The sequence below is a fragment of the Macrosteles quadrilineatus genome, unplaced genomic scaffold (genome assembly GCF_028750875.1).
Source record: "Macrosteles quadrilineatus isolate MER2022 unplaced genomic scaffold, UCM_ALF_1.0 Scaffold_5__1_contigs__length_97177068, whole genome shotgun sequence".
NCBI lineage: Eukaryota > Metazoa > Arthropoda > Insecta > Hemiptera > Cicadellidae > Macrosteles > Macrosteles quadrilineatus.
In genome coordinates this window covers 51,318,013-51,343,562 of record NW_026542598.1, presented here as the reverse complement: position 1 = coordinate 51,343,562, position 25,550 = coordinate 51,318,013, and the positions used below count along the sequence as shown (strand labels likewise).

At 33.2% G+C, this 25,550-nt stretch overlaps 1 protein-coding gene across 2 annotated transcripts in view; it reads right to left on the bottom strand.

The window, feature by feature from the left end:
- LOC128994846 (protein SCAI-like) overlaps positions 1-25,550 on the bottom strand; it is a 71,927-nt gene that overhangs the window by 29,208 nt on the left and 17,169 nt on the right. The window contains exons 2-7 of one of the 2 annotated variants that reach the window (XM_054419659.1): positions 24,607-24,702; positions 10,866-10,952; positions 9,330-9,449; positions 3,955-4,051; positions 2,410-2,567; positions 480-573 (exon numbers count right to left, since the gene is read on the bottom strand). In XM_054419659.1, the coding sequence (XP_054275634.1) occupies positions 480-573; positions 2,410-2,567; positions 3,955-4,051; positions 9,330-9,449; positions 10,866-10,952; positions 24,607-24,702 (652 nt within the window). The remainder of the gene's footprint in view (positions 1-479; positions 574-2,409; positions 2,568-3,954; positions 4,052-9,329; positions 9,450-10,865; positions 10,953-24,606; positions 24,703-25,550) is intronic. The other variant, XM_054419660.1, reaches the window with a different exon arrangement.

The window sequence follows — 25,550 nt, the reverse complement described above, 5'->3', positions numbered from 1 at the left end:
CAATTGATATTAGTGTACTTTGTCGTTGGCTGACTTGGCTATATTAAATTGTTATCATTTTTATTTTAACCCAGGCTAAACTGTGACTAGATATTTCAGTTTGTCTCCGTAAAACAAGAAACATAATCAAATCAATAAAAATCAGTAATTGATCAGTTGGTGGCTAGACATCCATCTTTATTCTTTAATCTTATACAAAATTGCTGACGTTTTTTGAATCCTCACTTAAAAACCACCCAAAGAACATCTTAGGCAGTGAGACAAGACAAGAGTAGTACAGAATCTAAACAAAAAGATGAGGTGATAAACATCAAATGAAGGCTACAGAAGAAGAAGAGATATAGATTTTAAACAGATAAATTCATTGATTATATCAAAATCAAAATTATAGTTAAATATTATAAATATCAAATTACAAACGAATAAGTATTAGGAAAAAATACTTTCTAGGCAAAGAGAGCAAGTAGATATCAAATTACCTGATCATTGCAGTTTCCAATGATTAATATTTCTTGTAGAGTCAAGTTCATCATAGTTGTTCGTTCTACAGGTGGAGTTGTTAATGGACTTAACCTAGAAACAAATCAATCAATGTGTAACATCATGTACACTGAATAGTTTTTGAGAAAAAAAACAAATGTAATAGAACATGCAATAGTAAAATACTACAAAAATCTACCCATTATATTAGACAATAATCATGAAGAATTACTCTACAAGTTTATAGCTTAGTTGGGATTATTATGATGTTAACAAAATCACAGGATATTATCATTGTGGATGATTGAATCCAGAATAACGAGAAATGATCACTCTTTGATACTCACCGGTATTGAAGGATTTGAGGAATTAAGAATCTGAACCATCCCTTCCTTATCTTCATGCTAAATAATGGTGTAAATACCTGCATTTATGTGATCAATTTGTTGCTAAATTGCAACCAGTTTCGACTCACAAAGGAGTCATCGCCGGGCCAGTACAGATGTCTTCTTGCTTCATTTGAAGGTCGTCAATTCATAATAAATAAATACATTTAACACGCACACGTACACGAACATAAAAACAAACATTTAGGGCTAAAAACAAAGAATAATACAATACGGTAACGGGACACGACGTGATCGGGCGGGGGTTATGTCTAGACTGCCAGTCAGGGTCAGCGTGGTCAGTGATGACGTCGTGCCTGGATTTCCCGATCAGCTGATAACTTCATTCACAACTGTCCCTTGCGCTAGTATCTTGATTGCAGTGTCGTAAATGTAATTTGATTGAAATGAAATCTTATCATTGATGATGTTTTCGCTGTCAAATTTGACGGCCCTATAAATTTCAAATTCTTCCAAGGTGTTTGTATTAAATCGGCCATTTGAGAGGTGTAGGATTTTCATGTTATTATCAATATTAGTGTAATTGTGGTTGTGAGAAATCAGATGTTCTGCGAAGGTCGAGGTCTGTGCCGCTGTAGTTCTTTTCGGTAGATGTTCTTTAAACCTTTTGTTGAAAGAACGGGATGTTTGGCCTATATAATATTTTGGGCAGTCATTACAATTGATTTGGTAAACTCCTGTTTTCTCAAAGGTTGCAGTAGGTGTCTGGGGACGATTTTTTAATAAAGAACCAAGTTTATTATCAGTTTTGAACGAAACTGTGATTTTATTGCTGTTCATTATATTTTTAAATTTAGTGCTGAGGAACGAACCATACTTCGCAGAAACATAGAAGACATCTGTACTGGCCCGACAATGACTCCTTTGTGAGTCGAAACCGGTTGCAATTTAGCAACAAATTGATCGCATAAATGCAGGTATTTACACCATTATTTAGTATTTAATTGTGATCAGGAGGCTAAAATTCAATATAATTATCTTCATGGTTTAGCCACAAAATTCACAGTTCAATACAGGTGTTTAAGGATTTTGGGTGGATCCACTCAATAAACAATTCTAACAATACCATCACCATCACAATCCTTTTTGAGGTCTAAGGCAGGTTAATACAGATCAAGTTACTTGAGACTGGTAACCTGAGAGCCAACTGGCTTCTGGTAAACTTGGCTTACGAGAATAGAGGATGTAAACTACAGTTATATCCTATACAGTCCTCCAACTATCCGGATCATCAAAAGGAGAAAAGGAATTTGGCTAGAAAAATTAAGTTCATCACAGTTGGCGGCAATCCCTTACAAAATGTTTAAATGTATGCTATAGTGTCCATCATGTAGTCTAATGTAGTGTTGTATCAATCAACGTGTAATGCCAATCATCTGCTTAGTGCCACTGACATATATTTGTTTTCTTAAACAAGTTAACTATCTGGAATTTAGATTATTCAAATGGAGTTCGGTGCCAATTGATCCTGATAATTGGAGTTATACTGTAGTTATAACTGAGCAATGAGACTTCAGAGTACCTGTGAGACAAGACAATGGTGTTAGAGTCCGCGTGGAGGACTTGTACGATCCCATCCGCCTTGATGAAGCTCTTGATTTCCTCCAGAACTAGCGACCACTCCAGCTGATCATCCGGCTCGTAAGTACTCGTGTAGTCTACAATTTGTTTGTCTAATTCCTACACCAAACCAGATAAAATATAATAAAGGTAACGTACATTTCCTACAAATCAATGTTGTTATTATTAAATTTGTTACAGGTTTTGGAAATAATCATGTATTCATAATAATGATCACTTTCTAGATAGAAAGACAGCTAGGTATTTCAACCAAAATATGAAAGAAAGATGAGTGTAGAGTCGAGTGTGATGTGACATGAGGCTTTCAGAGTGAGTAACATTAGCTATTTCTTTAGCTAGTTATTGTGTGTAAGGTTTTCTCATTTATTAAACCCCCAATCAAACAACTAAAAGCTACTGACTTTTATGCGAAGGATTAAACCAGCTACCTTTTCATTATCAGGTGGGAACTATAACAGGGTGTGTAGACACCCTACAGCCCTGTAGCCCCACCATCACGATTTCCCCGCGAAACATCTGTTTTCTGTAGAGTTTTGAGGTTAGTTCAGTACTCAATGGTTCAGTTGAACAGTTGCTCGGTCCTGCCATAGATTAAGCATACGTATGCTTAATCTATGTTCCTGCTCTGCGTTGCATTGTTTTGCCTTGTATCATTTGACGACCAATAAAGATTGATGATTTATGCTGTGGGTCAATCTACTCAGTTCAAAATTCAGTTTTGAAAATGTTTGTACAACTAAATCTACAGTTCTACTGGACCGATTTTATCAACTAATGGATTGTAAAAAAAGAAAGCTCACTCTCCCTGTACATTTGCAAATAGTCATGAAAGTTTTTTTTTTTTTTTTAGAATTCATGGTGAAATTAAAAATACATGTTTTCAATAAGAATTACATTTAAAACTGGGGGTTTTAAAATTTTTTATTTGGGGGAAAATTTTGGCTAAATTTGTTGAGTATTTTCAAGAAATGCATATTAGTAATTTGTAGCACTCTTTATCCTCTTTCAGAATATAACCTTCCACTTTGGTCGATTTCTTCTCCATTTGAAAGTTATTTGCCAAAAAGCTAGCAAACCCCTGAATTTAAGTGGTGATTCAGTTATTTTAATAGCCTAATCTAATTCAGTGATTTAAGTTCTAAATTCAGCATTAGACTCTTGGCGTGTCATTTAAAACTCAAACAACATTTAACATGAAAGCTATGGTATCTGTCTAGGGAGAAATACTCTACACCACAGAGAAGTAATAAAAATTACTTCTCTGTGCCTACACTGTCCCTAGACAGAAATAGGGATGCGTGTGGACAGTCTAGTCAAGTACTGGGCAATTTGAACAAATCAACAACTGGGCCGAACAACTCGCCTGACATAAACGACCCGTGTAAACCAGGCTTATCATAGGAATAGAATTTCTACTTCACAATAATTTATCTAAGGCCATACGTATCATACAGTATATACTAACAAATTAGATGTAGACTCTTACCATAACAAGATCTCTCACTAATTTCATCTTCTTGAGCAACAAACAGACGACAATAAACCTAGCGTAATATCGCAGCTTCTTGACCATCAAGTCAGACCTACAACAAACAATTAGTAGTTCCACAAAATAGCACAACCCCCATAAATCTGAACCCCCTCAATGCAGCTCTGCCTGATCTGGACAGTTACCGGTACTTAATTTTAATGAACTACACAGTTTTGTCGAGTAGAAAACTATTTAAAGGCCCACAGTGATGTTTAGTGAGTTAGGTACGCAGTTTTGTTAAGTAGGAAACTATTTAAAGGCCCACAGTGATGTTTAGTGAGTTAGGTACGCAGTTTTGTTAAGTAGGAAACTATTTAAAGGCCCACAGTGATGTTTAGTGAGCTATGCAGTTTTGTTGAGAAGGAAACTATTTAAAGGCGCACAGTGATGGAACGGTGCTGAAGGTCTGATTCCCTGTTCATCACACCAAGGAGTTTTTGGATTTATAACTCTATGGCTGCATTTGATTGGTGGGTTAGAAATGTTTGGTCTCTGATACCAATATGCCCCACGTTATGACGGCAAAGTAGCGTCCTCACTGTTTCGGACAGTCGTCCCTCATTCATCATTATATTGCATCTGTGTAGTTGTACTAACATAAAATAATTCTAGTAGTTGATAATTTGAAGAATTCATATTCAATTTATGCTAGTTCCATCAAATCATTTAGTAAGGGATAACTGTAGGCCTACAGCCTCAGCGTAGGATATCAAACATTTAGTTTTTTCTCGACAACTTGGTGATCATATTAGTCTATATTAATGAGAGTTTACTGAATACTGCTGGAATATTCAGAGATACTTACATACTTATTTCCCCCTTAGAATTAATATCTTATCTATCTAACTATGCCAAGGACATACTATATTTGATTCTGAAGTAGCTTCCAACACTATGTAATAGAAATCTTATGGTTCGTATTTTATGCTTTTTCCATCATTTCACGGAACTACAACCTTGGCCCAGACTTTAGTTATGATATGAAATACTGAATAATAGAGAATACCTAAGTCAATTAAAGACACACTCAAATCGTCCAAAAGTAAGATTCTATTCAGAACTAACACTTAATTACTAAGAGGTAGGCCCTCACAAACAATTCATATTTGAACTACCCAAAAGAAAGTAGATTGATTCATGTGTATACAAGTAAAAACACAAGAATCATAGTATGTGGAAAGGAAAATTACAAGGAGTTCCACTTTAAATCCACATTACACCACACCCAGAATGTGTTGGTTTGACAATCTGAGAACGCTTGGTATAGCTGGGGAAGTAGCAGAAGAATAAATGAGTTGGAGGCAATATGTTGGGAAAACAAATGTCTTTCCAATTACCACAGGAGTAAGTCAGTAATTATGTTTTACTTTTGGGCAACTTTTTTGTGGGACACTCTTGCACAGAAGTAGCATTAAATAGTGAACTCCTAGTTTCAATCTTCATGTGTAAACATTGATCTACACATGGTTAAACTGAGCTAGGTACATCAAGTGTTCCAGCTCATAGCAATGTCTGATTAATTGATCATACCGATATTTCAGAAACTGTTTCAGATATTTTTTTATCACAGTAGACAATAAAATATATCTCCAAGTCTTAAATTAAATCAAACTCACAAAAGTCAACTGTAAATTTAAAAAAAAAACTGCTTACAACAGTTTACAAGTAGAGAAAATTCTCAATACGTAGAGTCTATGATTTGTCTGTTATGAACTCAACACATTTATGGATATCACATTGTGCATGCTGTATTTTACTATATACAAGTAGTATGGATACCATTGAAAAAATTAACTCTGTCATTATGATGGTATAATTAGGTTACCTAAAAGTTAACTCGGAAAGATGATTCAACACACAGATCATTTTGCAAGTGAAAACTAAGGGTAATGTGTCGGAGAACAGGGACGAGTAGTACATTTCATCAGCTGTACAATTCTCTCACTAGTAAATTCTCCTACTGATGTTTCTGAAGAATGAAGTAGCCTACCAAGGAATGGATATTGAATTTTTTTGTATTCTCTTGGTTTTATCATGGCATGACATTCTATTATATTTTCACTGCAATAAATACCCCCCTTTTCAACATTTAGACTTATTAAAACCATACTTCAATGACTTTTTTTGTGTTGACAGAGAATTATATTACTGTACCTTCATCTATGTGTCTTCAAAGGTAAAAGCTGTTTCTAAATTAGCAAAACACGGTCACTGGGAGCTAACTTATTGGGGAAATCAGTGTACGTAATTTTGTTTGTGAATTGGTTAGCATTAAGAGTGGTGGAAATTGATTAGGCCTACATATAGATCAAAAGCTAAAAATATCTTATTTACTAGCAAGTAATCCTGGTTTTATCTGTTAGGCAACCGCTGGTTGGTAACCTTTAGTTAATTTTTAAGTGAATACCAAATTATTCAAAAACCTTTATTCATCCCTAGGGATATGAAGAGTTGTAATAAACACATATACAAAAAGTCTTTGAGCACATTGAACTAAAATGTTGCCAAATGAATATAATCAGGGTGTCCACAAAAAATTTGTCATTAATTTCCATGACTTTCCATGACTATCCATGACCATTTACCATTGACTTCCATGACTCACAAACTTTACACGCAAATTTATAATATAACATACACACACAAATAATACTGCCTGGACATGTTATTTTGCAGAAAATACTGAAATGTGTAATAACAGATAACAATGGAGTACAATAGGTACAACAATGAACTAAAACAAACAGAAAACTCATAAAATAATACAACTGTAATAAATTGAATTGTCAAACATTTGTGAAAAATCCTGAAAAATGCTACAACAGTCCGGGTTACGGCTGACTAGAACATTGAATGGTCCCCTCAAATCCATCCATAATTGGAAATTTCCATGACTTTCCATGACTTCTTGCCTATTTCCCTGACTTTCAATGTCCAAATTTTTTTTCCATGACTTTCCATGACTATCCCTGACTTTCCAGAATGTGGACACCCTGATAATGATAGCAGACACCTGGTGTTAGTGGCAGATATAAAGTCATGATTAATCATCATGCTTTATAAATAACGTCATGTTCAGCTAGAAATTGAACTTTCAGGTACTTACGGCTAGGTTTAAAATTAAGCGGTGGTCTTGTAAGGATTACTTGACATGGCTACCGGAATTTTTAACCTTTTATTTTCTCTTGGAATCCTAAGTCCTCGAAACCTATCTGTGTGAACACATTGTTATGTTCACAAACTTGATCAATGTCCCAGAATCATGTGTATTAAATAATATATTTATACCTCTCTTAACTAAAATATTATAGGCCACCGTACCCTAGTACAAACAGAACTCTTTTAAGCAGAATCCTAATAAAACAAAAACATGTTTCATTTGAAGTACAGGTTACTAATTGATTTATATGAGAGAAATTTAGAATTGAAATTGAAAACTATTGGATACCTAGCATATCTTATAAGTTGGTATGCTAGGATAGGTTCCAGAATATATACAATTACGGAATTTCCAATTCCATTTAAAATTGTTTTAAGCAAATCTAAAATTTATAATTCTATTACTAAATTATGTTTTAAAGAGTTATTTGTTATCAAAGATAGATACACAAAAATATCTTATTTAGTCAAAGTTTTTAACACGTTCGTTACCCTAGGGTACCGCATTAGTACAAAAGTTTTCATTCATAAGGACGAGCGACACACATGCGACGGCCGGTTTCTACCCATAGACTGCCGTGATGTGACGGCTAGTCACATTAAAATAGACTGACGTCGCATATTTGCTTCGGTGTTCCAATGTTATCAAAATGCTTATATCTTTTTAACGGTCTATTTGAAACCCTTGAATTCTCTGCAGTGGTCTACAGGGGTGTCTGTCACACTACTGTGTCACTTGGTCTGATGATGATTGGTGACGTCCTATGATAGTTGGAAAAACTGTTTTTTACTTTGCTGCATCACTGTATGCAGCATGTATGTATGCTGTATGTATGCTGCATAATCCTATGTAGCTTTTATATTTGTTCAATTACAGTAGAGTCCCGTTAGTCCGAAATGGTTGGGACCGGGCCCATTTCGGATTACTGAATATTTCGGATTAAACGTTTTTTTTTGTTTTTTTTTACTTTTTTAAAATTTTTGAAATTTTTTTTACTTTTTTGAAATTTTTGAAATTTTTTTTTATTTTTTGAAATTTTTTGGGATTGTTTTTTAGATTACTTAGACCTAGTGGCTGAAGCATTATCACTTCATAAAATCCATTTGTGATTTGGGGGGATTGGAACCTTGGACGAAAATAAAAAATGTTAACAAAAATTGTGAAATATTTACTAAAATACTCAACAAAAAAGTCTATCTTTCCCGGCCGCTACAGAATACTTTGACGAGGTACAGCTAACTGTGTTAAAAGTTTAATAAACAAAAATTTTAAAAAAAATCCTAAAAAATTTCAAAAGTTTTCAAAAAAATTTCAAAAGTTTTAAAACAAATTTCAAAAGTTTTCAAAAAAATTTCAAAAGTTAAAAAAAAATCAAAAAATTTTCAAAAAAATTTTAAAAAATTCAAAAAAAATTTTAAAATTTATTTTTTGGTTTCGGATTAAGCGGACTTTCGGATTACCGAAGTTCGGATTATCGGGACTCCACTGTATAAACTGTTCTTAAAAATATGTTTCTTTTTACTTACTTTAACCTAAAAACATTAAAAAATGAACTGTAGCATATATGCAGCGTTTGGGCTATTTCAAGAAAAAATAATAATTTTAACTATTGTCTTTGCTATAGACTGGGTGTTGCAAGTATGGGACATTACAAAAGGTTATCAAAAATAAAAAAAAAAAACAAGATTAGGCTATATTATTTACAAAGACGATTGCGGCTGTTTTACAGGTTTTTGCCTGTGGCCTGCATGTACTGTTAACCAAGTGACAGCCGGTCTATGTGTAAGATTAAATTGTATACCTCGGTCCATAGCAATGACCGCAGCGTCGCATGACGCTCGGTAGCGAACGTGTTAAAACACATTTTGCAGTTTGATCTGAAAATAGTTTTTAACCTAAACCAATTTGAAATAACCAATCTTTTAAAGCTATTCAATTAAGTAGACTGAAAATAAAAAATACAATTACCTTTCATTTTTATAAAATTTTTTTCTGTCACTATGTTCAGGAAATATTAGGATTATGATTGTTTACTTTTTGCCTAGAATGAAACTAAAAGAGAACAGACGTAGGCCTACAGTAATGATTAACTTTGAATAGGCCCTATTTTTAATCAGAATGATGATATTATATGCGATGACATAAATCAACTGTAAGTTTATAGTTTCACCTTTGTTTTCTCTTGTCATACCTATCTTCTTTTGAAGCTCTTGAGTAGTATGCCCGCCCCCGGATTGCTGCATAGAATGAATAAGCTTCATTCAGATAGTTTGTTTCACTTGTTCTTAAACTGAAAAGAAAAAAACAGAACAAAGGATTAGTCATGGTATAACTCATGGATATCATTTCATTATAAAGTTTCAATGAAAAAAATCATTAAAGTGATGGACTTCCTGCCCACTATCTGTATTCTCAGGTACAATACCTGCAATACTCTAGATGATTGTTTGGCACCTAGTAATGCTAAAACAGTGGTTACCGGTATCCAATTTTTGTCATAAAGGTAAAATATTATTATAATGAAGGCAATAATCTAATGAGACATACACACCTTTACAATGAAGAGACAATATTTAGTGCAAAAAACACTTTCACTTCAGAAAACTAAAATTAAATAAATATGTGAAGCTGAAGCTCAAGACACGCTTTATTATATCTAAATTGAAAGTTGACAATATTATGCGCAGGTAATTTTCCAAACAAAGCATTTTTCTGTATTTGTTTTGTATAAACATCAAGGTTGGCCTAGAACATTTTTTTCTAACACATGTTGTAAATCCTACCAGCTCTATATTATGCTATTCCTATTACTGAATTGAAATGTAGAGAATCTGTATATAACTTTATTTTAAAACTGTTTGGTAATTACGAGGTTAGAAGTTAAAATAAAACATAAGTTACGTCTTGAAATATGTTACACTTGCTGTTTATTTTGGTGGATAAAACATTTTGAAGGAGATGAGTGTTTAATCTATTCCCACCCAAATAACTCGTACCGCCCACGAGTTGGTCGCAACCTATAGTTTGAGAACCGATGAACTATATCATTGCCATATGTACGTAACCTTAGAACACTAAGACGGTAATGTAAGACGCTTAAAATCTATGTTAAAATCTCTGATACAATTTAACACAGTTAAGTTGTTGTTTAAAAATGTTTCAGGATGAAAGTTCTTCTGATGAGAGATAAGTTAATGAACCACATGATTCAATCATGGTAACACGGACAAAGGTGAGATGAGCAATGAGCATCTGCTTACCATCTTACACAAGAGTGGTCATAAGTCTGATAAAGAGATTTTCTCTTGAGAGATTCTCAGCTGATGGCCTATTAACTGAGCATTGAAAGGGGCATGCTAGTATACAGTAATAGCATGTCTAGGATTACAAAATTTGAAATTTGCAACTGTGACTACAGTATATATGGTTTGTTAAGGATGATCCACTAGCCAGCATTATCTTGCAGTTTAATGGGGGTTTTTCAGTGTCACAAAGTATTTGATATATTCATTGACTAGCCTACATCAAGTTCAAGGATTTGGTCGTAACATGGAGTGTGTGGCCTGGTTGTTCTGCGGACAAAAAGTATCAACTTTCCGAGTGGTATTCATTCAAAAGGTATCAATTCAATCCGATAGTATATCACAGGTTCTCTGCGGAACTGTACCCAAAAGACAACTGGTATTAATTAGTCAATGTTACTTACTAGTAATGGTAGTAGAGTTGGCCTATTTTTGAAGCAATTTCACCTATCTGCCATCTCTTGAGACCATATTTTGTATCAAGTATTTGTCTGGAAAAAAAGAAAATACATAACAGATGATTAATTGAATGGTGAAAGCCAAAAATTAGCTGGCCTTTTTGATGCTGCTGGCCTCAGACAAGAAGCTTTTTTTCTCTAGTTGTTACACTTTACCATGGTAAGTGTTTAACTTTTTGAGACAATATGGATATACAAAATGTTAGTCTATAAATAATTATAAATATAATGTACCCGAGACCTGAGAACCTGTAGCCTAACCTTGCTTGATCTTAGCCTATTCCTAAATTAGTCTTAATTTTATTTTTAATTTTGATACCTTATTTTATAGTTTTTTGCCTCCCGAATTCAAGATATCCTATTCTCTAATATGAGCTACCTATGTCTGTTTGTCAGTAATATATATCTGAAAATGCAGCGGAAGGATTTTGACTAAATTTTGGAATTAGGGACTTTAACTTAAGTCCTAAAAACGTGATTGGTGATCAGCTATACCTCAGGAAAATTTGTATTTCTCTACTTAACTCATTTGAAAAAGTAAAAATTTTACATTGGCCTTATGGGTTTCCAAGTAACTATGTTGGTCGAACAAAATAACAAGAAAAAAGTAAACAAAAGAATTGTCACATATGTGTTCATAACAAGCGACCCACAGTACACTAGCAAACAAAATACAGTAGATACCTACAAAGGAAAAATCATCAGTTGCAACTATTGAGCAAGATTACACTGAAGATTACTCGGATAAAGGGGAAAATTGTCGATCAAATATTGATTATTTTACTTGAAGCCGTATCCCACCAAAACTTAATCCCCGAAGTACTGAGGCATTCCAAAGTAAACTATTGGTGGCATAAAACTCTCACCATATAAGTACCGTATGCTAAATCCCAATGAAAAAACAGACACAACGTTTTTGATTTAGAAATAGTATTGGAAATGTAAAAAATAGTTGTCACAAGCCATTTTGAAAATAATATGATTTTGTTTACCTATAAGTTACTGTACCATATTTTTACCTGCTGTCATTGGTGAGCGTAAAAGTCCAACCACAGGTTTTAATTACTAAGTTAGAGAGGAGAAAATTTCTGTGCAAGTATCTGTATTTATATTATTTTTGTTTTAAGTCAAGTTTACAAACCAAAACCATGATCTCAACATTTCACTGATTAAATGTCCATGGTTTGTAATAGTTTTTTGTCAATTATAAAATGTCTTATTAAGACACAAGACAGCAAGGCTCGGTCCCCCGACTACTAGCGGTTTAAATATAGGTACAACTTTTGAATGAGTTAAACAAGGTACGGTAGCACAGATGACATTTAGAAGAGAAATGAACCAATTACATGTAACCTTTAACTAGTCAATGATGTAACTTAAACTTAGTTCTTATTTAGGCATGCTAATTCGGGGCTGTAAGTAGGCCTAACTTAAATAAGTATCAAGTTAGGCCTACATAGGCTAAGTGTTTTGAAGTTAGCCTAGAGGTAAAGTTTAGGTTAAAATGAATCGAGATTGTGGTTTATGTTACCTAAAGACTGTTTTAGTATGATTAAAACCCAAGAAAAACAATTCAAAATAGAAGCCTACTATTAAAAAAAAATGCTTGCAATGATGGACCACCCTGACATCAAAGGCTTTGCTGATGCTGACGTTCTAAGTTTGGTTTAGTTAGTTTATGTTAGAACATAGCCCCATTTTAGCAAATTTCCTATTAGGATTCACTTGTTAGGGATTCTGATTCCACCTTGTAAATGTCATTTGTCTTACCTTGTACTATCAAACATTGTACATTTTTACAGCTATATCTTTAGTAATATGATTCATTTGCTGGGAAAATAATGGTAGGCTATATTTGGATTCAGGAGATAAAAAATATAAAGATATAAAAATTTGTTTGGAGGCACCTATAGTAAATAAGTTCTTAACCGTATAACTTAATCAAGTACCTTTGCTTTATTTTTTTTTTGCTGGATAAACTAATAACACAAATTTATGTCACTCAGCAAGTTTGAATTGAATTCTCAAACCAAACCAATACAAACATCAAAACAACAAACAGCAATATTTTTACAGTCCACTCTTGGTAATTCAAACACTTGATAATTCAAAACTTTCGATAATTCAAAATGAAGGCTCAGTCCCTAGAGAATCTCTCAATATTTCAAATTTTTACCATGCATTTTGATACACTCGGTATTTCAAAGTCCAAATAGAGGGCAGGTCAATTTGTAACACGCAGTAATTCGAAATTTTGTCGGAAAACACTCTATAATTCGAAGTAACTCAGTAATTCGAAGTTTCGTCGGTTAACACTCTATAATTCGAAGTCATGCTGTAATTCGAAGTTTCGTCACAAAAAACACTCCATAAATCAAAGTCACGCAGTAATTCGAAGTTAAGTCGGCAAAACACTCTATAATTCGAAGTGATCTCTTCCTGTTATAACAGGAAACTATACAGTACAGTACATCCTGTTCCCATGGTAGGCTAGTGTTGGACGTTTTGATGTTTGTTTAGTTAGAGCAGTAGTCTGAGTTAGTTCACTGACTTGTTTTTCTAAGTTGGCAATCTGATCTCTAGATTGCGCGACATCTCCTTGAGCACAAAAGTAGTTGTCGACAGCGGATAGTTCAGCTATTGACGAAATATATAGCGCTAAGTAACAGATTTCTTTGCAACTACAGTAACTGAAAAATAAGCCGTTGATTGTTTAAAAGTGTACTAAAATACGGTATGATGTTTTATTGTAACGTGCTGTACCTTTGTATGTATTAAACAAATGAACTCTCTGTAATTCGAATGGTTTGTTTTTCTCCCGATAAATCGAACTCTTGATAATTCAAAACTCTTGATAATTCAAATTTATATGTTTGGCCCACCAATTTCGATTTATCAAGAGTCTACTGTGTACTTGAACAATTATCAGCGTGAAACTGGCAATAGAACAGCAATAACCCATTCCACTTCTCCTACCGCCCCTCCGACGAATATACGTCACAGTAAAACGTCACAACAATGATGGCGTCACAGCAGGATTCGTCACAAAGCAGCTGACATAACCTCCAAAATATCAAGTGGCGGGAACTTTTTTTGGCGAAACACGGCAAAGATGGTGTTTGGCGGTACACGCACAGCGTTGATTATGAAGGTTGACTAATATGTATGTATAAAACTGTACAATACGCTGAATGAAATTAAATTACTATTTCATTATTTAGAGAATAAAGGACAATATTAAAGACGTTTGAGGTTATTTAAAGTAGTAACCACCCTCAATGTTTTCCAAATAATAAAATTATTAACTGACTACCATAAAAACCTATTGCTGGCATCTCCCCTTAAGTTTTTCTCTCGTTTTTCTTTTGATACATGTTAAACACATGGTTATGAACAAAAAATGACGTATTCAAGGTTAGCCCACTCTTTACTAGTGTAGCTATGTAGCCTGGAATGCACTTCATGTGACCTTGATTGCACGACGACGCTATTACTAAAATTCATGTTTTATATGTCTATTTACATTATGTAGAGCATATTGCACAACACTAAGCACTTTTTAGCTAATTAAGTAGTTACCGCATCGATTTGAATCCAAATGAAAAATTACCTAAAATTACTATTTGACTACCATAAAAACCTATTGCTGGCAATTCCCCTTAAATTTTTCTTCAGTTTTTCTTTTGATACGCGTTAAATACATGGTTATGAACAAAAAATTACCTCTTCTAGGTTAGCCCACTCTTTAATAGTGTAGCTATGTATCCTGGAATGCACTTCGTGTGACCTCGGTTGCACGCCGATGCTATTACAAAAATGTATGTTCTAAATGTCTATTTACATTATTTATCTGGTATTGAACAATACTGGGCACTTTTAAGCTTATTAATGTAGAAATCACCTTGATATTAATACAAACTAATAAACTACCTAAAATTACTAACTAATTATCGTAAAAACCTATTGCTGGCATCTCCTCTTAAATTTTTTTCTCGTTTTTCTTTTGATATGTGTTAAACAAATTGTTATGAACATAAAATGACGTAGTATAGGTTAGCCCACTTTTTTGTAGTGTAGCTATGCAGCCTGGAATGGACCTCATAATAGAATAATAAATTACCATAAATTTCTATTGCTGGCCTATCCCTTTGGCACGATTTTCTTTATTCTTTCAAAATATGTTTATTACATCATTACGAACTAGAAAACACGTCGCTTATGTTAGCCCACTCCTTTATAGTTGAGATAGGCCATTTTGATTGTAGCTGGTGTGACCTCGGTTCCATAAGAACCTAATTTACTAAAACTCAACTTTTTTCGTTTATACATGTTAGTTACACCTTAATAAACAATACCTAACACCATTTCGATAAAAAATATTATTATTTATCAATTTAATGCATTATTTAAAATCTGCCTCAATAGAACAATAAATTACCATAAATTTCTATTGCTGGCCTATCCCTTTGGCACGATTTTCTTTATTCTTTCAAAATATGTTTATTACATCATTACGAACTAGAAAACACGTCGCTTATGTTAGCCCACTCCTTTATAGTTGAGATAGGCCATTTTGATTGTAGCTGGTGTGACCTCGGTTCCATAAGAACCTAATTTACTAAAACTCAACTTTTTTCGTTTATACATGTTAGTTACACCTTAATAAACAATACCTAACACCATTTCGATAAAAAATATTATTATTTATCAATTTAATGCATTATTTAAAATCTGCCTCAATAGAACAATAAATTACCATAAATTTCTATTGCTGGCCTATCCCTTTGGCACGATTTTCTTTATTCTTTCAAAATATGTTTATTACATCATTACGAACTAGAAAACACGTCGCCTAGGTTAGCCCACTCCTTTATAGCTGAGATAGGCCATTTTGATTGTAGCTGGTGTGACCTCGGTTCCATAAGAACCTAATGTACTAAAAATCAACTTTTTCGTTTATACATGTTAGTTACACCTTAATAAACAATCCCTAACACCATTTCGATAAAAAATATTATTTTTTATCAATTTAATGCATTATTTAAAATCTGCCTCAATAGAACAATAAATTACCATAAATTTCTATTGCTGGCCTATCCCTTTGGCACGATTTTCTTTATTCTTTCAAAATATGTTTATTACATCATTACGAACTAGAAAACACGTCGCTTATGTTAGCCCACTCCTTTATAGTTGAGATAGGCCATTTTGATTGTAGCTGGTGTGACCTCGGTTCCATAAGAACCTAATTTACTAAAACTCAACTTTTTTCGTTTATACATGTTAGTTACACCTTAATAAACAATACCTAACACCATTTCGATAAAAAATATTATTATTTATCAATTTAATGCATTATTTAAAATCTGCCTCAATAGAACAATAAATTACCATAAATTTCTATTGCTGGCCTATCCCTTTGGCACGATTTTCTTTATTCTTTCAAAATATGTTTATTACATCATTACGAACTAGAAAACACGTCGCCTAGGTTAGCCCACTCCTTTATAGCTGAGATAGGCCATTTTGATTGTAGCTGGTGTGACCTCGGTTCCATAAGAACCTAATGTACTAAAAATCAACTTTTTCGTTTATACATGTTAGTTACACCTTAATAAACAATCCCTAACACCATTTCGATAAAAAATATTATTTTTTATCAATTTAATGCATTATTTAAAATCTGCCTCAATAGAACAATAAATTACCATAAATTTCTATTGCTGGCCTATCCCTTTGGCACGATTTTCTTTATTCTTTCAAAATATGTTTATTACATCATTACGAACTAGAAAACACGTCGCTTATGTTAGCCCACTCCTTTATAGTTGAGATAGGCCATTTTGATTGTAGCTGGTGTGACCTCGGTTCCATAAGAACCTAATTTACTAAAACTCAACTTTTTTCGTTTATACATGTTAGTTACACCTTAATAAACAATCCCTAACACCATTTCGATAAAAAATATTATTATTTATCAATTTAATGCATTATATAAAATCTGCCTCAATAGAACAATAAATTACCATAAATTTCTATTGCTGGCCTATCCCTTTGGCACGATTTTCTTTATTCTTTCAAAATATGTTTATTACATCATTACGAACTAGAAAACATGTCGCTTATGTTAGCCCACTCCTTTATAGTTGAGATCGGCCATTTTGATTGTAGCTGGTGTGACCTCGGTTCCATAACGACCTAATTTACTAAAACTCAACTTTTTTCGTTTATGAACATAAACTCTATGAACATAAAATGACGTAGCCTAGGTTAGCCCACTCTTTAGTAGTGTTGCTATGTAGCCTGGAATTGACCTCATGTGGCCTCGGTTGCACGACGACGCTAATTTACACGTCAATAGGTAATTCAAAAAATTAATTAATTTTTTAGGTAATTTTTTAGGTAATTAAAAAATTACCTAAAATTACTAAATCTGACTACAATAAAAACCTATTGCTGGCATCTCCTCTTAAATTTTTTTCTCGTGTTTCTTTTGATATGTGTTAAACACATTGTTATGAACAACAAATGACGTAGCCTAGGTTAGCCCACTCCTTAGTAGTGTTGCTATACAGCCTGGAATGGACCTCATGTGACCTCGGTTGCACGACGATGCTATTACTCAAATTTTTGTTTTATATGTCTATTTACATTATTTAGAGGGTAATGAACAATACTAAGTAGTTTTTAGCTAATTAAAGTGGTAACAACCTTAATTTTAACCTAAATTAAAAAATTACCTAAAATTACTAAATCTGACTACAATAAAAACCTATTGCTGGCATCTCCTCTTAAATTTTTTTCTCGTGTTTCTTTTGATATGTGTTAAACACATTGTTATGAACAACAAATGACGTAGCCTAGGTTAGCCCACTCCTTAGTAGTGTTGCTATACAGCCTGGAATGGACCTCATGTGACCTCGGTTGCACGACGATGCTATTACTCAAATTTTTGTTTTATATGTCTATTTACATTATTTAGAGGGTAATGAACAATACTAAGCAGTTTTTAGCTAATTAAAGTGGTAACAACCTTAATTTTAACCTAAATTAAAAAATTACCTAAAATTACTAAATCTGACTACAATAAAAACCTATTGCTGGCATATCCTCTTAAATGTTTTTCTCGTGTTTCTTTTGATATGTGTTAAACACATTGTTATGAACAACAAATGACGTTAGGTTCTTATGGAACCGAGGTCACACCAGCTACAATCAAAATGGCCTATCTCAACTATAAAGGAGTGGGCTAACCTAGGCGACGTGTTTTCTTGTTCATAATGATGTAATAAACATATTTTGAAAGAATAAAGAAAATCGTGCCAAAGGGATAGGCCAGCAATAGAAATTTATGGTAATTTATTGTTCTATTGAGGCAGATTTTAAATAATGCATTAAATTGATAAATAATAATATTTTTTATCGAAATGGTGTTAGGTATTGTTTATTAAGGTGTAACTAACATGTATAAACGAAAAAAGTTGAGTTTTAGTAAATTAGGTTCTTATGGAACCGAGGTCACACCAGCTACAATCAAAATGGCCTATCTCAACTATAAAGGAGTGGGCTAACATAAGCGACGTGTTTTCTAGTTCGTAATGATGTAATAAACATATTTTGAAAGAATAAAGAAAATCGTGCCAAAGGGATAGGCCAGCAATAGAAATTTATGGTAATTTATTGTTCTATTGAGGCAGATTTTAAATAATGTATTAAATTGATAAATAATAATATTTTTATCGAAATGGTGTTAGGTATTGTTTATTAAGGCGTAACTAACATGTATAAACGAAAAAGTAGATTTTTCGTACATTAGGTTCTTATGGAACCGAGGTCACACCAGCTACAATCAAAATGGCCTATCTCAGCTATAAAGGAGTGGGCTAACCTAGGCGACGTGTTTTCTAGTTCGTAATGATGTAATAAACATATTTTGAAAGAATAAAGAAAATCGTGCCAAAGGGATAGGCCAGCAATAGAAATTTATGGTAATTTATTGTTCTATTGAGGCAGATTTTAAATAATGAATTAAATTGATAAATAATAATATTTTTTATCGAAATGGTGTTAGGTATTGTTTATTAAGGTGTAACTAACATGTATAAACGAAAAAAGTTGAGTTTTAGTAAATTAGGTTCTTATGGAACCGAGGTCACACCAGCTACAATCAAAATGGCCTATCTCAACTATAAAGGAGTGGGCTAACATAAGCGACGTGTTTTCTAGTTCGTAATGATGTAATAAACATATTTTGAAAGAATAAAGAAAATCGTGCCAAAGGGATAGGCCAGCAATAGAAATTTATGGTAATTTATTATTCTATTATGAGGTCCAATCCAGGCTGCATAGCTACACTACAAAAAAGTGGGCTAACCTATACTACGTCATTTTATGTTCATAACAATTTGTTTAACACATATCAAAAGAAAAACGAGAAAAAAATTTAAGAGGAGATGCCAGCAATAGGTTTTTACGATAATTAGTTAGTAATTTTAGGTAGTTTATTAGTTTGTATTAATATCAAGGTGATTTCTACATTAATAAGCTTAAAAGTGCCCAGTATTGTTCAATACCAGATAAATAATGTAAATAGACATTTAGAACATACATTTTTGTAATAGCATCGGCGTGCAACCGAGGTCACACGAAGTGCATTCCAGGATACATAGCTACACTATTAAAGAGTGGGCTAACCTAGAAGAGGTAATTTTTTGTTCATAACCATGTATTTAACGCGTATCAAAAGAAAAACTGAAGAAAAATTTAAGGGGAATTGCCAGCAATAGGTTTTTATGGTAGTCAAATAGTAATTTTAGGTAATTTTTCATTTGGATTCAAATCGATGCGGTAACTACTTAATTAGCTAAAAAGTGCTTAGTGTTGTGCAATATGCTCTACATAATGTAAATAGACATATAAAACATGAATTTTAGTAATAGCGTCGTCGTGCAATCAAGGTCACATGAAGTGCATTCCAGGCTACATAGCTACACTAGTAAAGAGTGGGCTAACCTTGAATACGTCATTTTTTGTTCATAACCATGTGTTTAACATGTATCAAAAGAAAAACGAGAGAAAAACTTAAGGGGAGATGCCAGCAATAGGTTTTTATGGTAGTCAGTTAATAATTTTATTATTTGGAAAACATTGAGGGTGGTTACTACTTTAAATAACCTCAAACGTCTTTAATATTGTCCTTTATTCTCTAAATAATGAAATAGTAGTTTAATTTCATTCAGCGTATTGTACAGTTTTATACATACATATTAGTCAACCTTCATAATCAACGCTGTGCGTGTACCGCCAAACACCATCTTTGCCGTGTTTCGCCAAAAAAAGTTCCCGCCACTTGATATTTTGGAGGTTATGTCAGCTGCTTTGTGACGAATCCTGCTGTGACGCCATCATTGTTGTGACGTTTTACTGTGACGTATATTCGTCGGAGGGGCGGTAGGAGAAGTGGAATGGGTTATTGCTGTTCTATTGCCAGTTTCACGCTGATTGAACAATTAGGCTACCAGCTGATCCAACTATTGACAGACAATTAGGACAATCACTCAATCAGTTGCCTGCCTGTGTATTTTATGGTATGCCTTTTTCTAAGACTAGGGACAGGGCGTAAGCAATACTTACTTCCATAGTTTGCCATCGTAAGAACAAATGTAGCATTGATTATAAATAGGACTAATTTTGACGATAATTATTACTTAATTAATCAGTAGATATGTGTCCAGTAAACATTTAGAACTAGGTGTAATAGGCCAAATAAAACAGAAATCAAGGATATATTTTAAACACTTCATTAGCGAGATTTTTACCAATTTAAAACATGTTATATCTTAAACCCATTGTAAATCATTATCATTATGAAATTTAGATAATTTTCATCTAAATTTATCTTTTTTGCTTTATGAGTCAAAAGAGTGTTGGTGAGTTAAGAAAGAAATCCCCACGAAAAACGTTTTTGTTTTTAACTTCTCAAAATGGCAACACTTTCCATTTCATTTCATTTAATTTATTTCAACGGCAAAATTGCCAATTTTTACATGGACAATTCAAATAACATGATGCTGTGCATCAAGTTTAACAAGCAAAGGCAAAGAACAATAATTTAACAATCAACAAAGGAAACAATAACAGATGATCAGTCAAGGAGAAATATCAATTACAACAATATAACAATAACAATGCAAAAAATGTAACAAGAACAAAAATAGAACAATAAATACAATAAATTAATTTACAATGCGATAACAAACACTATAGTGGAAGAATATTGGGAAAATCGACCTAACAAATTCGGACTAAGTGGAAACTTTGCACAGTTGTTTAGTAAGCCTAAATAAATAAAATTTCAAAAGTCCCCATAAATCCCTGCTGTGCTTCAGCCGCCATCTTGGAAAATAGCGGCCAATTTTCACTTTTTTTGACAATGTTTCACAAACTATTTGTATTAGAGAATTTTTGTAAATACAAAAGTTAAAGAACGTCTAAAAATACATCTTTTTTATATTACAAGGTTTGCTCTATCTCTAATGGTTATTGAGATAAATAATAAAAGTTAATATTAAATAAAAAATTCCCATGTTATTCTTATGGAGGAAAATAAAATTGTTGCAGTTTGGTTATTTATGGTTATATTTTTATCAAACTTGGCAAATTTCTTTATTTTGTACTAAGCTTTTAATATTAAACATAAATATACACTTTAGTACCCTCCCTATAGCGGTAAACCTAGTACTCGTTAAATTTCAAGTTATTTAAATAGGGAATCCATCTTACATTTTTATGATATATTTTTAGTAAAAATCCAGTCAGGCAACCTACTATTTAATATGTAGTAGTAAGTACATATTATGATAACAACCTAACGTTATCATAAGCCAAACACATATTTTTTTTTAGACATATTAACAATAGTTTCCCTTATTAATATTAGTAAGTTTAAAGCTCACTAAACTATATTTTCACTACTATGTAACTACTTACATGGTAGGCCTGACTTATTACTCCCGGTATAATTATTTAGTCGGTAAATATTAGGAAATTCGACCTTAAAATCCGGACTTAATGCGGCTGAGGCACAGCCGGTATTTTTGGGAACTTTTGCCATTTTCATCAACTAGTCTCAATTTAGTCCGGATTTTAAGGTTCAATTTCCTAATATTTACCGACAAACAATTATACCTACCGGGAGTAATTAATAACGTAGGTACCACTTAAGTTTTTAGTAGTTACTTGGTAGTGACAAAATAGTAAGTGGACTTTAAATCATAATACTAATAAGAAAAAATGATTGTTAATATGATTGAAAAATGAATATCCATTTGCTTGACTGGATTTTTACTAAAAATATATCCTAAAAATGTAAGATAGATTCCCTATTTAAATAACTTGAAATTTAACGAGTACTAGGTTTACTGCTATAGGGAGGGTACTAAAGTGTATATTTATGTTAAATATTAATAGCATAGTATAAAATAAATAAATTTGCCAAGTTTGATAAAAATATATCTATAAATAACCAAACTGCAACAATTTTATTTTCCTCCATAAGAATAACATGGGAATTTTTTATTTAATACTAACTTTTATTATTTATCTCAATAACCATTAGAGATAGAGCAAACCTTGTAATATAAAAAAGATGTATTTTTAGACGTTCTTTAACTTTTGTAGGCCTATTTACAAAAATTCTCTAATACCAATAGTTTGTGAAATATTGTCAAAAAAGTGAAAATTGGCCACCATTTTCCAAGATGGCGGCTGAAGCACAGCAGGGATTTATGGGGACTTTTGAAATTTTATTTAATTAGGCTTACTAAACAACTGTGAAAAGTTTCCACTTAGTCCGAATTTGTTAGGTCGAATGGCTTTATTATTCCTAAAATTCTTGGACTACTAGCAAGATCTAAGCAAACAGTAAACAGTGTGTTTTTCCATTCTAGGCAGAAACAATATGTAGTATGGACAGGTATAAACATAGGAGAGAAATTGCAAGTTTTGACTAGAAATATACTTAAGCTACAAGGAAACAGATATGGCACTAGCAAACAATGCCTTATAATTTATGATCAATTATTTAACAAAGAAAACCATTACATCCAGAAGAGAAAACAGAAAAAAATTAGAGAAAGACATAATTGAACATTAACCCGGGGCGATGATACCTATCACACATCACTGAGGGCCACCGATCACTGAACACCACCACTAACTTGCGCCTTGAGCAGATTTCTTTTAAAGATGGATGAGCTGCAGCAGATGTCGAGGTTTCCAGGTATTAGGTTCCCGTGCCTTTGAAGTCTCACAAATGGACTGTTCCTACCGTAATTTGAGGAGGCTGCTGCCCTGGTGAAGAGGTCAGTGGAGCGAGTACCAGTGGGAACCCTGAAGTTGACCTTCTGGAGTAGTTCTGGGCAATCAAGTTCAGAGGTGACCAGACGCTGGAGGAATAGTACGTCGTGGGTGAAGCGTCGGGATTCCAGTGAAGGCAGCTTCAGGAGGGATTGAAGATCATTAATATGAGCCTCAAGGAACCTGTATCCCAGGCGAGTACTCACGAGGCGCACAAATATTCTTTGCACACTCTCCAGCTCGTCCTTCAGATATTGTTGGTGAGGGGACCAGATAATGTCACAATATTCCAGGTGGGGTCTCACTAGGGAATGAAATAGCAGCTTTGGCGAGTTGATGCTATTGAAGGGTGGTGAGATTCGGTGAATTAGTCCGAGGTTGCGCAAGGCTTTGTTGCAGACAGAGTGGACATGACGATCCCAGCTGAGGTTTGGGGTGAACAACACGCCGAGGTCCACAATCTCCGAGCATCTAACAAGCTCTTTGCCATCAATTGTATAGTTCCTTCGGACGGGGTTTGGTATACGATGAAAGGTGATATAATTGCATTTGTTGACATCTTAAGTACTTGTTTGGTATTTCACATTTCTCAACAAACATCAAGTTCAATCAAGTCGATTAAATAAACATCTGATAAACTAAGAATTTAAATTGTACTAGCCATGCAAAATAAGGCCAAGCTGTCAGGGTTTGCCTCATTTTGCGCCTAAAAAGTGTGATATCAAAGCTGTTTATTATTCGATCTTTTTGTCTTGGCGTTGTTTGATGAGCAATTTGAAATGCCAAACAAAAGTGTTGTTGGTGTTGTGTTACAAAATCTGTCATTTTTAGAAATTTAAGGTTTTAAAAATTGAAATAGTTAAATGGCCGAAATTTAAAAACAAAGATATTTTTAATGACCTTTTTTTCAAGCACATTTTGGCTCTTTAATTATATTAAATATAGATAATACGAGACACCCTGATAAATTATTTATTCTTATATATTAAACATTGTAATGTGTAGAGTATTAATAGTAAAAAAGTACCGTACCTATTTAAAAATAACAGTTAATTGTTTAATAATAATAATACGTAACACAAGTACTTTCAGTTTCATCCAATAGTCAATGGTTTCAGTGACTATTTTTGTCAGATTAGATTATATTGTGGAATACAAGATTTATTAAGGGTACAAAAAAAACTCTTTTTACTTAATCAAACGGATTAAATTCTCGAACGAGTGGTCCAATACAATGTCCTGGCGGGGATTGTAAAATACCACTTTTATTTGTAAAGAAGTAAAAGTAATAATGCAAAAATAAGTTTGTAGAACACAAGCTGGGACTCACCTGTGCTGTTGTTGAAATTTCCAAAGTTTTGTGTAGATATCAAATGTCCGACCAAAGTAGGCTTGCCACTGCTTATGACCATACTGCGGCAAGTCTCTGCAATATGTAAATATAATCAGAACCAATCTAGATACAAACTGAAACCCAAATAATTCTCCTATAATAAAGTGTCAGCATGGATTAAACGAAATTTAAAGCTAATATGGTTGTAGCCAGATTTAAAACGGAAATGAACGTTACATGGAGTCCCCAGTAGAATGTATGGCAGTGCCTTTGACTATAATTCAACCTCTGTATCTAATAGTCAATGGCTGTACATTACTAATGTCTATCGGATAGGCATACGCAATATTTTTAAACTGAAAGAAAAACTTGCTGCAATTAACGATAACATCGCCTGTGCCACATTTACTAATAGAATATCAACATGTAAGAGATAAAAATACATCATTGTGAGAACAGCACACTCGATGACTCGATGAATGGCTCATAAAACTATGTTGTATTTTAATGAAAGTTTGGCACCTGCAGGTTCATATGGTATGGTATGTCTACTTCAGTAAACAAAATCAACGGTTTTCGTACACTGGCCGCATTGTTAACTATAGTGCAAGCAATTTGAGCAGTTGTATTGAAAGTTATATTTGTTTGTAGGTTGAACAAAATATGTAGATAAGTTTCTTAACACAAGACAAAACAGTCCAAACTACTAATTTTGTCAAACTAGTGTACCTGTTGCTCGAAATCGAGCAATTGTCAAGTACCGGTATTATACAAAAGTTAATACATTTCTTGCATGTATTTATTCGATCTGACTTTAGGTAGGTTTACTTTACCACTGTAACAACATGATGTGTATATTCGTCATGTTTTTTTTTTTACTTCCAAAATAAGTTGCTTAGCATAACTGGCAAAAATGATTCATCTTCCTAAGTTATTATGTG